This window comes from Panthera onca, chromosome D4, assembly GCF_046562875.1.
Source record: "Panthera onca isolate mPanOnc1 chromosome D4, mPanOnc1 haplotype 2, whole genome shotgun sequence".
In the NCBI taxonomy this organism is placed as follows: Eukaryota; Metazoa; Chordata; class Mammalia; order Carnivora; family Felidae; genus Panthera; species Panthera onca.
Genome location: NC_138351.1, coordinates 88111872 through 88124601, shown reverse-complemented (window position 1 = coordinate 88124601; position 12730 = coordinate 88111872). Strand labels below are relative to the sequence as shown.

The following is a 12730-nucleotide window of genomic DNA, read 5'->3' as shown; positions in this document are numbered from 1 at the left end:
ACAAATCCCACTACCCGGGAATAAATGCTATTCACATTTTAACGTAGTCTCCAATTTTGTCTTTTTATAGTGTTTTCTACTGTTTCTCGTGGAAAGGATTTAAAGGCCGACAGACCTGGATTCAAATCCGCCTGAAAACGCCATCAGGGGCTGCGAGACACTGAGAAAGTGGCTTGAATTCTCAGAGCCTGTGTTTGGGTTTTTTGTTTGTTTGTTTGTTTGTTTAAGTGAAACGCTGCTGCCGTGCAATATGGGATTAGTCTCCGGTGCAGAACACAGCAATCTGACAACTCTGTAGACATCAGAGCTGTTTCTTGACCTCGGAAACGGGTGTGATGATAAACACCTCCTAAGGTTGGGACGGGACCACACCGCAATCCAGAGGCTGCCAGTGCAGTGCCGGGCGGGGGCCGTGGCATACGTTTATACACACACGGGCTCCAAAACACAGGTCACACACACACACACACACACACACACACACACACACACAGAGATCTGCCAGTCTTCATAAAAAAGAAAAATAAAACACAGGTCACGGGACATGCACTGCCTTGTAGCCTTGTCAAGTGCCTCATGAGCCTCGTTCCACCTCAACACGTAAACTCAATCTTACAATAGCCTTTAATACGCGAATAGCATTTCACTGCGCCAACGTGCCATAATTTTTTACCAAATCCCTCACTGCTAAATGCTTGGGTTATTTCCAAATATACGCTCACTCCCATCAACAATCTGCTAACTCCCACTCCGTGGACCTGCCGGGTCATAGGTACAAACCCCTGTGAGGCTTTGTAGGGCCGAGTCTGTGCGATGCTTTGTGGGGCTGCGGTGTCTGGGAGCCCATCGCCCTACACCTTTCCCACAGCAGGCAGGAACCGAGGCGTGGATCGGTGCCGCAGGCCAGGGCAGCGTTAGCACACACAATGTTACTCAATGAGGAAACCAGGTGAGGCTATCCGAGACAGAGGTCTGGGAGAGCTAGCGAGAAAAGGGCTCCTTCTTGCCTGTGGCTTGCAAAATCAAGAAATGAGTAAGTAAATAGGCCACGACAAAGGGCTAGCAGAGGGCACAAGGGCAGAGCGTGTGCGGAGGTGGACAGCCCTGGGAAAGCGGACCTTGCCAAGAAGCAGGTCTTGCCTGCGTCCACCGGGCACACACAGGAACCCCCGATACTACGAGCTACCAGGGTGGGACCCACATGAGAAGCTGTGAGGAGGAAGGCGAGGCACGGTCAGGTCCACTGCTGCGTTGCAAGGCCCTGCAGAGGAACAGTCTGAGAGCTGGGGGGGGGGGAGTGGATTTGAGCCAACAGAATACATGTCAGCCAGCGCCCCCACCCCGCACCCTCCCCGCCCACAGTTCCAGGGGCACAAAAGACACTGCGGTCCACGGCAATGGCGTCCCCTGGCGTTGTGCAACATGACCTTGGCCTGACTGCTGCCGTCCCTCACCTCCCTTTCTCTATGCTTGGCGGTGCAGGAGAGTAAAAGTTACCTGCAAGAGGAGAAGTTCCCTGTAGACCTGGCCGAGGCAGAGGGCCAGGGTGACTAAAGCTGCCCAGCTGAAATGTGACAGAAAGCACTGCCAAAGCCAGCTTTGCAAAGAACCAGGTCACCAGGAACCCATAAGGCCAGAGCAAGCCTGACCCCACGCAGCAACTGGGACTTAGGCTCAGTAATCCTGGCCCCAGGGAAGCACCAGCCAGTCAGTAATCCTGACTGTGACGGCTCAGTAATCCTGGCCCCAGGGAAGCACCAGCCTGGCCAACTCCCTGGTGATCTCCGTGGTGGGCAAGGCACTGAAGGGGATAAAGAAGGTGCTGGGAGGCTGCGGAAGCCAGGCCCCAGCTGCTGGCTCGGCTGGGGCGATGAATAATTAAAAGGCTCCTAGCTCTTCCCGGAGAGGGCTTTCAGAACACAGGGGCTGCCTCTATTGTCTGACTGAGGCAGAGGGGCTGAAAGGGGGGGGGGGGGGGGTGCTGTGGGCCAGAGCCCCCAGGAAGGACAAACAACCATTTGAGCTACCCTCCGTTTCCTTAAACCAATGCCTCCTCTTGGATTTCACGGACCAGTACAATTTTCTCCCAAACGTTACCTGCCAGGGTTTTTTTTTCCTTCTTCTTCTTCTTTGCCTCCAACTTAAAAATCCAACCAAACAGCAGCAAAACCAAGCCTCTTATCTACTCACATTTTACAAAAATCAAACACCTGAACCCCCAAAGATTAGGACAGATAGAATCTCAAACTTAACAAAAGCCTTCTAAATGCTGGTCTAGACAGCCTCACTACACCGCCCTTGCTTGTTCCCTCTGCTGCTGCTGGTCTGGAGGCCCCGACACCCAAGGCTGTGCTGCCCTCTCCCCAGCTGCCATCCCGGCAGCGGCAGCAGGAAGCAGGAATGGGAGGAAGTAGGAGCTCCGAGCAGCCCGTGGCCCTCGGCCCCCCGTCTGTGGGCTGAGACCACATGCCGTGAGCCGCTCCTTCCAATGCCCTAACAGCTGAGGACAGGAGCCGGGAGGCCCCTGGAGGCCAAACTAGTCACCTCTGCCCAGCACATGAGAGGCAGCCCGCGACCCCGGCACTGAGATGAACCCCACCCAGCTCAGGAAGAGCCTCCAAATGAAGCAATAACATCACTCCTAGAACTCAGACCCGAGAAACAGCTAGTGATAAGACCTCACGATGACAATGTCACCCGCTGTGTGCAATACGCACCGAGCACTATACCAACAACCCTACGAGGAAGAGCTCAGCGAATCTCCCCCAGGGGCCATGAGTAGGTCTGCTGGCTCCTCCGCCTACAGATGAAGAGCGAGAGCGTGAGAGGGACAAAGCCACTCAGCTCGGAAGGGAGAGGTTATCAAAACCCAGTCGGCCTGCCTCCAGAACCCGAGCACTTAAGCATGCTGCGATCCCGCCAAAAGAACAGCTCCCGAGCCAGGACAACACCTGGCTGGCGTGGAGTCTACCATCAAAGTGTCGGGGGCAATTATGGGACCCGAGGGGGATTTGGCAGCTCCGGATCTGCCAGGGTAATTAGAACATCCCCCTGTAATTAGACTTCCTCCGCCATACTTCCCGCCCACTGAGCCCAGCCCAGCTTCCCTCACCACAGGCTCAAGGATGAGCCCACTCTCTCCCAACCCACGAAATCACTAGTGGGCCAGCTCCCAGGAGAAGGCTGTCTATTCCCAGCACAGGCTAACGAGGTCTCCAGTCACAGAACGAGACCTCAGCCACCCAGCAGCCAGTTATGGCCCAGGAAGGGGCAGCTCTCACAGGGCAGGGTGTGAGGGCCAGCGGGGCAATGCCAGCCTCGGGACAGGTGGAGAGACCCGGTCGTGACAGAGCCAGGCCTGGCCCAACAGGGTGGGATACTGAGAGGCCACTTGCACCCTGGTGTCTGAGATAAGAGTCTCAAGGTGACTATGGGCCAACTGGGATAGGAACCGAAGAGGCCACTGGAGGCCTGGGGCCCGGCCATGGGAGACGGCATCCGGCAAGAGCTAACAGCCTGCAGGCCCCACACCTCCCCGCAGCTCTCGGCCTCTCTTCACGAACACCCTGTCTCCGAAACAGCAGCCAGAGAGCACCCACCCTGCCGTGTGCACCCTCAACTCAACATCCCCACTTCCGGAAGGGCTCCTCAGGGAAGAGCGCCCACAGATCTATACGCAGAGATGTTCAGAGCAGAGACATTCAGAGCAGAGACATTTAGGGACACAACCGAGAAGTCCACAGTTAGGGGCTGTTTAAGCAAATGAGGGCCGGCTCGATGAGGCAGCCGTTTCCACGGTGGCAGAGGGACAGGGGGAGCTCAGAGGGCAGGTCTGGGTGACATTCCCCGAACTGTGCCCAGGGCTGCCCCGGGAAGTTGGGTAGGAGACGGAACATAGACGGAGGTCAGCTCGCTGTTAATACGCTTCTGTTAGTGACCCTTTCGCTAACAGAAGCGAGCACGCTTCCTTCATTCGCGATCTTTTTTTAATTTAAAAAGTTACGTAAAAACACCAATTAGCAAAAATGCAGGCTATCAAGCGGCATGTTTAGCTTGATCCCATTTTTATAAACATACGTCAATTCACAGATTGAACAAAACAGAGCAGAAAAGATCGGCCATACAGACACCAAAATGCCAACCCGCACGTGTGCTTGGACGATCTCATTTTCTGCCCTGGCCCGCCGCGGGCAGCGAGCACACGACTCCATGGGCTGTTTCGGGAGAGGCTCCCTGCTTGTGCCTACCTCGGAGACTTTGTACTCGAAGGTCAGCTTCTTCCCCTTCACACCTTCGTTGAGGGTCAGGATGAACCCGATGTAGTCAGCATACGCCTACCAAACAAAGCGGGGAGTGGGGACAGGGAGAGGGGTGTCAGACCCACGGCCCCCTACGACCCGGGCCAGCCCCAGCCCCACCCGGCTACCGAAGCACCCCGAGCTGGCCCCGGCCCCCAGCCGGCCGGCAGCAGAGGTTGAAGGCTAATGCCAAACTCGCCACCACTACCCTCCATCCTGCACGGCTGGCAAGCCAGTGACCACAGTGACGCCTGGACCCCGGGCCAGACTTTACTGTGCGCTCACCACTGCTGGCAGCAGTTCCTTCGCACAACTCCACAGGGCGGACCCGCTCACTCTCCCCATTTCACAGATGAGGAAACCAAGGCTTCAGGAGAGGAGACCCGCCCAAGGTCTCCTAAGACCGAGATCTCATTAGACGTGGAGCCGGGACCCAGCAAGGCCTACTCCAAGGCTGTGTGGCCAAGTGCTCAACGATTATACCCTATCACCAGGAGCGCAGGAATACCGGCAAGACCTGGTGGTCTTCCAGAAGTTTCCCCCACCAGACAGATCAGGCTGTCAGCCTGCAGTGCAGACCCCCTGCTCCCAGGAGAAGAAACTGTTTTCTGCCCACGGCCAGGTCTCCCGGCACACCCATCCCCAGCTTCCAACTGGGCGCTCTCTTCCCCGTTGCTGCCAGCACAGGGGTTAAGAAAGCACCGAGGGGCGCCTGGGTGGCTCAGTCGGCTGAGCGGCTGACTTCGGCTCGGGTCATGATCTCACGGTTCATGGGTTCGAGCCCCGCGTCGAGCTCTGTGCTGACAGCTCGGAGCCTGGAGCCTGCCTCGGATTCTGCGTCTCCCTCTCTCTCTGCCCCTCCCCCACTTGCGCTCGGTCTCTCTCAAAAATAAACATAGAAAAGAAAAGAAAAGAAAAGAAAAAAAAAGAAAAGAAAAGAAAAGAAAAGAAAGCACTGAGGTTCAGGCCCCTGAAGAGGGAATTCTGAGAGCAGGTGACTTCGGTTTGGTCCTGTTTCCTCTTCTTCTCTTTTGCCTCCCATCTCCTTCCTTCCTCCTTCTCCAAGCCTTAAGGATGCCAGCAGCAGCCACAGCAAGCCCCGAGAACTGACCACTCAGTGTCTAGAAGGGAGCATTCCTGCACCAGGCCTTTCCTACAGCCCGTGGAACAGCAACAAGTGGAAACGAGGGGTCGCAGAGCAGGTCTGAGCCCTCGTCACGCTGGCAGCTAGCGTTCACGGTCATTCCTACAAACTACACCGGGACAGAGACAGGAAGCAGCAAGGGGCAGTGTGGCCCTCCGTGGCCCCTGCTCCCGCATGGGTCTGGGTCTCTTGACCAAAGCTCCGCTCATTCTTATAAACATGACATGCAAGGTCTCCACCAACCCCACCACCCTCATCACTGTAACAGTTGTTAAACGCTGCCTGCCGCTCAGCGAGGCTCACGGATGCCTAGCGCTGAGCCAGGTACTTTTTGGCCTTTGTGTCATTATGGCCTCCAAACAAGCCTATTTTATGGTAGAGGAAACAGGCTTGGCCAGGTTATGCAAGTTGCCTAAGTACAAGAAAAGGAATGGCGGCCCTGGGCTTCAACCTCTGACCTTCCTGGCCCCAAGCTCATGCTCTTGGCTGCTGTGCTCTGCGGCCTAGTGAAACTGTGTGGGCCACGGCACAGAGCCATTCATCCACCCACAAGAGGCCCGTACACTTGACCGACAAGCGAAAGGCTTCTATCCAGTATCGTTCAACATACACTCCAGAAGAAAAAGTAACCAACACTTCTCGAAAAATGTTGGTGCCTACAACGGGGTCAACGACTTTTCCTACAAAGGACCAAAGAGTAACGATCTTAGGCTCTGCGGGCCCCAAAGTCTGGCTCACAAATTCTCGATTCTGCCCAACTCTGCCACTGTACTGTGAAAGCAGCCATGGAAAATACTTAAACAAATGAGACTCACTGTATTTCAAACTTTATTTACAAAACCAGGCCAAGGTCCAGATTAGATGAGCAGGCAGTAATTTGCTGATCTGTGGCCTAAAGCATTGTGGCTCCCAACCCCTGGGTCTCTGGAGGCAGAGGACCCGAGTGTGAATCCTGAACCTCATCCCAACCACTTACCAACTCTGCCACCTTCCTACATTTCTTTATCTCCTGGCCTCAGTTTTCTCACCTTCAAAATAGGAGATGACCACTGAGCCCACTTCCCAGAGTTCTTGTGAAGATTAAATGAGCTAAAAAAAATAATAATAATAATACTTGGCCCACCATGAATACCCAATCCTCCTTGGAAAAAACATCCAGGGGGAAGGCAAGGAACTAAAGTCACATTTGGGGGTAGACTCGTGGTTTTCAACCCAGGCGATGGGGCTCCCAGGCAACTTCTGACAATGTCTGCAGACATTCTGGGTTGTAATAACCAGGGGCAAGGGTGCTCCTGGCATCTAGCAGGGGGAGAGGCCAAGGAAGTTACTAAACACGCTGCAAGGCACAGGACAGCCTGCTACAACAAAGAATTATCCACCCCAAGATGTCAATAGTGCAGAGGTTTAGAAATCCCGAGGTAGAACAATCGAGATGACAAAAGGACTCAAACTGTGCCCTTTGAGCAGACAAAGGGACTACGGTGTTGGTCCTGGCAAAGACTTGGTGGGGGAACACAATACAGAAAAGACATGTTAACCATCTCCAAATATTTAGAAGGCAAGCTTGTGAAAGAGAAGCCAGAAGGCTTGCACAGCTCCAAGAAGGACGAAGCACAGCAACGCTGGGTGGGGGTGCAGGCTCAGCATAAGCCCAGCAGACTCCCCGCGGGGAATCTGTCCTTCTGTAGAAGTGACCCTCCCCACCCCCGCTGCGCAGACCAGGTGTAGGCACCTGGCTGGAGCTGGGACCAAGGCTTTCCCCGTGGATCTGAAACTGACTTTCTTTTCTTAATCCCAATCTTTCCACAGCCTGTGCCAGAAGCCTGGGAGGCAGAAGCTGTTATTTTCTGCCCACCATTGGACTGAGCAGCACAGAGGGCTGGTCTGTACTCCTCCTTGTTCTAGGTCCCAGCTCCTTGGTATTTTTAGGCTCAGCCGCCTCCCGGGCCTAAGCTTCCACACGGTAACCTCAGCTCTCTTTGATACGCTGGCTCCCTGACTGGCTGTAACCTACAACCAAGAATCAAAGTGACCCGTGTCATCACCTAGGACACTCATGTTCGGCGAAGACAACACTCAAGGGATGATGGTTTATGAGAACCAGGAGCAGAACTCTCCAGCGTTACCCTGGCCCCAGACCCCAGAGACCTTCCCACTAAAGCGTTCTCTGAGTGCTCCCCCTGAGACAGAGGGACAGCCGGCTCCCCTGTCATCTCTCTCCCTAGCTTCTAACAGCTCCGGTTCCAAGAGCAAGAAAGGTCAGGAGCTCACCGTCTTTGAAAAAGCCCAAGTTTGTCATCCCAGCTCTGACCCTACAGGGCAGATGTCACTGGTACCTGAGAACGCTTCCACTTGCCCATGTCTGGCACCGTGTGGATCTCCTTTTTTGGAATGATGAAGTTCTGAGTGGCTGGAGGGCTATCCTCCGAAGAATCTTGACAGAGAAAGTGAAAAAGCAAACAGATAAATAGAATCTTAGCCCCAACCCAACTTTCTCCCTCTCCCCTCTCCCTCTCTCCCTCCCTTTCTGTCTCCCTCTCCCTCTCCCCCCCCCCCCCCCCCACACACACTTTTAAACCAAGGCTCCAATATCCAGTCCCTTCAGTAAACCAGACATACACTCCCAGGACAGAGTAATGGCTTGTTAAGCCTTTCCTTACTCGGCAAGGAGCCCCCACAGTACCGGCCGTCCCCTCTACAAGTGGTAAGTTCAGTGGCTCCACCATGCCCGCGCCCCTCACCTCCAGCTCCCTAACCAGAGAATGGTTAGAAAAATAAAACCAAGTCGGCCTTTTAGACATAAACAGGCAATTCAAAGACGAGAAGAAGATACAAATGGCTGATAGACATTTGAAAAAACGCTGCCAACCTCTGAATAAGCAAAGAAATGTAAATTGGATGAGATGGCTTTTCCAAATCAGGTTGGCATATTGAAAACATCCAGCAGCGACCGTGAAGGGGAAACAGGAACTTTCCTGCGCTGCTGGTGGGAGTCTTGGTAGAATCTGCTGAGGAAGCAACTCAGCACGGGCTTCTGAAGTAGAAACCACATAGGGGTGCCTGAGTGGCTCCAACTTTGGCTCAGGTCATGATCTCAGCGTTTGCAGGTTCGAGCCCCAAGTCGGGCTCTGTGCTAAGAGCTTGGAGCCTGGATCCTGCTTCAGTTTCTGTGTCTCCCTCCCTCTCTACCCCTCTCCCACTCATGCTCTTTCTCTCAGAATAAACATTAAAAAAAAAAAAAAAACTTAAATAAATTTAAAAAAAAACACATATACCCATTGAATCAACAGTTCTTTTTTCTTTCTTAATTTTTTTTTAAAAGTTCATTTATTTACTTTGAGAGAGAGAGAGGGGTGGGGGAGGGGCAGAGAGAGAGAGAGAGAGAGAGAGAGAATTCCAAGCAGGCTCTGCACTGCCAGTGAGAACCTGATGCGGGGCTCAAACTCACAAACCATGAGCTCATGACCTGAATAGAAATCAAGACTGACTGAGCCACCCAGGCGCCCCTGAGCCAACAGTTTTACTTGTAGGCATCGACCCTTCAAGTGCTCACAGAAATGCACAAGGAGGTATATAAAGGTGTTTACTGCATGGAGGGGCGCCTGGGTGGCTCAGTCGGTTGAGCGTCTGACTTCGGCTCAGGTCATGATCTCACAGTTTGTGGGTTCGGGCCCCGCGTCGGGCTCTGTGCTGACAGCTCGGAGCCTGGAGCCTGCTTTGGATTCTTTGTCTCTCCCTCTCACTTCCCCTCCCCTGCTCATGCTCTGTCTCTCCACAATAAATAAACATTAAAAAAAGATTTTAAAAAAAACTAGCACACAGTACTTTGGAATCAGACAGAAAAAAAAAAAACTATTTTAAACAGAGTTTCTATACTGGCAGGAGTTGAGGAAAGGAAAACACGGGGCAGTTCCATGCACTGACCTAGAGGCAAACTTAGCACCAAAGCTGACTGCTTGGATGACTGGCCTCTCTAGCCACAAGTCTCTTCGCCACACTGCAGGATCCCCTTCACTTTGTGATGCTGTGAAAAATAAGCCCTAAATCTCTATAATTCCAAAATCCAAAAAGCTCCAAATACCCAAAGTTTTAAAAAAGTTCGGCACAAATTCATCTGGTACAAAACTTAAGCCTAGACCAACATGAGGACATTGGCAGGCTTTGCAGAGATCTCTCTTAGGGAATTTACAGTTTGCTGCGAAAGTATTTTTGTTTGATTATGGGGCATTGCTTTCCGAAATCGGAGAAACTCTGAATTCCAAAATACACGTGGAGCCAAGGGACCTGGATAGAGGGGCCATGCCTGAATGTACTGTTGAAGATCTGTGGTATTAGTTAATGCCTTCTTTTGAAAACACAAACTATCTTGGGGCACTTGGGTGGCTCAGTCGGTTGAGCATCCGACTTTGGCTCAGGTCATGATTTCATGAGTTCCAAACACCCCGCATCGAGCTCTGTGCTGACAGCTCAGAGCCTGGAACCTGCCTCAGATTCTGTGTCTCCCTCTCTCTGCCCCTCCCCCACTTGTGCTGGCTGTCTGTCTGTCTGTCTGTCTCTCCCTCTCAAAAATAAATTAACATTAAAAAAATTGTTTTAAATAAATAAATAAAATAAAAAACACAAACTCTCCAGAAAGACTCATTCACAACATATGACAAATGTGTCCTAAAACCAAGTTGACACTGGCTGTGTGTATAAAGGGGACAGGGCTCTAAGAAGGTTCTGGAACATGTGATATTTGGGAGAATGGAGCATGCCTGGAGAGGCCCTGAGGAAAGGGAAAGCACTAGGATACCTGGAGACCTAAGGAGGAGGATAGAGAATCTGAGATGAGAACAAGACCAACCTCTACCTAATTCAAACTTCAAATCAGAACCCAAAAAACAGATCAGATACTCTCTTCCTCCTCCCACCTGGTCTGCAAGCCCAACTGAGACCTCTACTATTGGTAAATTACTACTTTAAGATGCTAAATGATAAGCTTTATAGGTCAAGCTGGTAACCTAACCTCGTTGTTTTTATGAGAAAATGTGTTCCACACTCCAAATAATCAACTTGCAAATGATCTTGAGGAACAGAGAGCCCTTTTGTAAGTTTGAGAGAGAACTGCTCCTTTCAAGGGGGCAGCCCTTCTGAAGTGATTTCACAGGTGGGAAACTCTCCAGGCAAGGCCAGGCAGGTACCAGGCGAATGGCTACCATGCAGGAAGCATTGCAACAAGGACTAAAGACATATACACACGTGTTGTTACCGGAACACACGATCCCAAATCAAAGAAACAAGCCTTCAAACTGAGAATCATGTTAACAGTCTCTCCAGCTTCAGATCTAATCTCTGACAAAGGTGCCATGGGACATGTGGATACCCTACGAGCTCACTGTATAAGGTGGAACTATCTAGAGTTTTAGAGATGTTCCCAAAACCCCCCAAAAGAGGATAATGTATTATCATCTATCATTAGAGAACCAGCCTACGTGTTCAACCTGTACCATCTTTTATTTATTTATTTTAATGTTTATTCATTTTTTAAATTTTTTTATTGTTTATTATTTTTGAGACAGAGAGCAAGCAGGGAAGGGGCAGAGAGAGAGGCAGACACAGAATCGGGAGCAGGCTCCAGGCTCTGAGCAGTCAGGACAGAGCCCGACACGGGGCTTGAGCTCACAGACCAGGAGATCATGACCTGAGCCAAAGTCGGCCACCCAACCGACTGAGCCACCCAGGCGCCCCTGTTTATTCATTTTTGAGAGAGAGAGAGAGAGAGAGAGAGAGAGATACCGTGCCCTCGCACGGGGAAGGGGCAGAGAGAGAAGAAGAAAGAGTATCTGAAGCAGGCTCTGGGCTCCATGCTGTCAGGGCAAAGCCAGATGTTGGCTCGAACCCACAAACCACAAGACTGTGACCTGAGCCGAAGTCTGATGCTCAACCGACTGAGCCACCCAGGCGCTCCTGTACCACCTTTTAAAAGGCCAACAGTTGGGGGGTGCCTGGGTGGCTCAGTCGGTTGAGCGTCTGACTTCAGCTCAGGTCACGATCTCACGTTCCGTGAGTTCGAGCCCCGCGTTGGGCTCTGGGCTGATGGCTCAGAGCCTGGAGCCTGCTTCCAGTTCTGTGTCTCCCTCTCTCTCTGCCCCTCCCCGATTCATGCTCTGTCTCTCTCTGTCTCAAAATAAATAAACGTTAAAAAAAAAAAAATTTAAAAAAAAAATTAATAAATAAAAGGCCAACAGTTGGGGCACCTGGGTGGCTCAGTCGGTTAAGCGGCCGACTTCGGCTCAGGTCATGATCTCACAGTCCGTGAGTTCGAGCCCCACGTCAGGCTCTGTGCTGACAGCTCAGAGCCTGGAGCCTGTTTCGGATTCTGTGTCTCCCTCTCTCTGACCCTCCCCTGTTCATGCTCTGTCTCTCCCTGTCTCAAAAATAAATTAAAAACGTTAAAAAAAAAAAAAAAAAAAAAAAGGTTAAAAGGCCAACAGCAATCAACATTTCCGGACTACCCACCACGTGCCATGTTTTGCCCACATCATCAATGGAACACACACTACAACTCGGTGCAGAAGATATAACAGCCCCAGTTTCTCAAAAAAAAAAAAAAAAAAGAGAGAGAATGTGATTTGCCAGGCAGAGCCAGCTCTGTACAACTCTTAAAAACCCAAGGTTTTCACCACTACACTGTCTAAGTCAAGTAGTTCTTTCCACTTGCTCCAAAATGTCCTGTTTCAAACTTCAAAGAGAACCACCTCCAGGGACCTGGCTCTTTCCAGCCATATAGATACCTTCCCTTTATCTCCTTCAGTGCCTGGGCCGTCCCTCCAGCCACCCAACTTTGGAGATGCACTCATCTCCCTAGAATTCCGGTTGGCTTATAGCTCTCACAGTCATTACCAGAACTTCTAAAGGCACGGGCATGGAAGTTTTCTACTGAACGAAGTAAATGGTTTCAAATGCCCTAACAGAGCACAGCCAGCTCTTTGTTAATCTGTTGGGGGCAGAGGGGAGGATGAGTTTCTCCTTCCTGAGTGAGACCTTCCCAGAGAGCCCCACGTGCAAGACAGAAGGAATACCCACTGCTTTAAACACATTAGCTGTTGGCCAACCTATTCGCCCTGTCAGAATTTTAAATTCTCTATGGTCAGTCCTTCTTGGCTCGAGAGAGGGCGGCAGGTAACCGCCAACAGACTTCCCCTTCTCCAGGAAAACAGGTCTCTAGAAGATCCCTTCCTTTCCTACCACTGGCATCCGTTATTTGAGATGAACTAAAGCGAGGCCACGGCGCAAGTAAAAGATA

The 12730-nt window shown here is 51.7% G+C and overlaps 1 protein-coding gene across 1 annotated transcript in view; it reads right to left on the bottom strand.

Moving 5' to 3' along the window:
- PTPA (protein phosphatase 2 phosphatase activator) overlaps positions 1 to 12730 on the bottom strand; it is a 30811-nt gene that overhangs the window by 17130 nt on the left and 951 nt on the right. The window contains exons 2-3 of the mRNA XM_078436387.2: positions 7779 to 7876; positions 4248 to 4334 (exon numbers count right to left, since the gene is read on the bottom strand). Of these exons, the coding sequence (XP_078292513.1) occupies positions 4248 to 4334; positions 7779 to 7876 (185 nt within the window). The remainder of the gene's footprint in view (positions 1 to 4247; positions 4335 to 7778; positions 7877 to 12730) is intronic.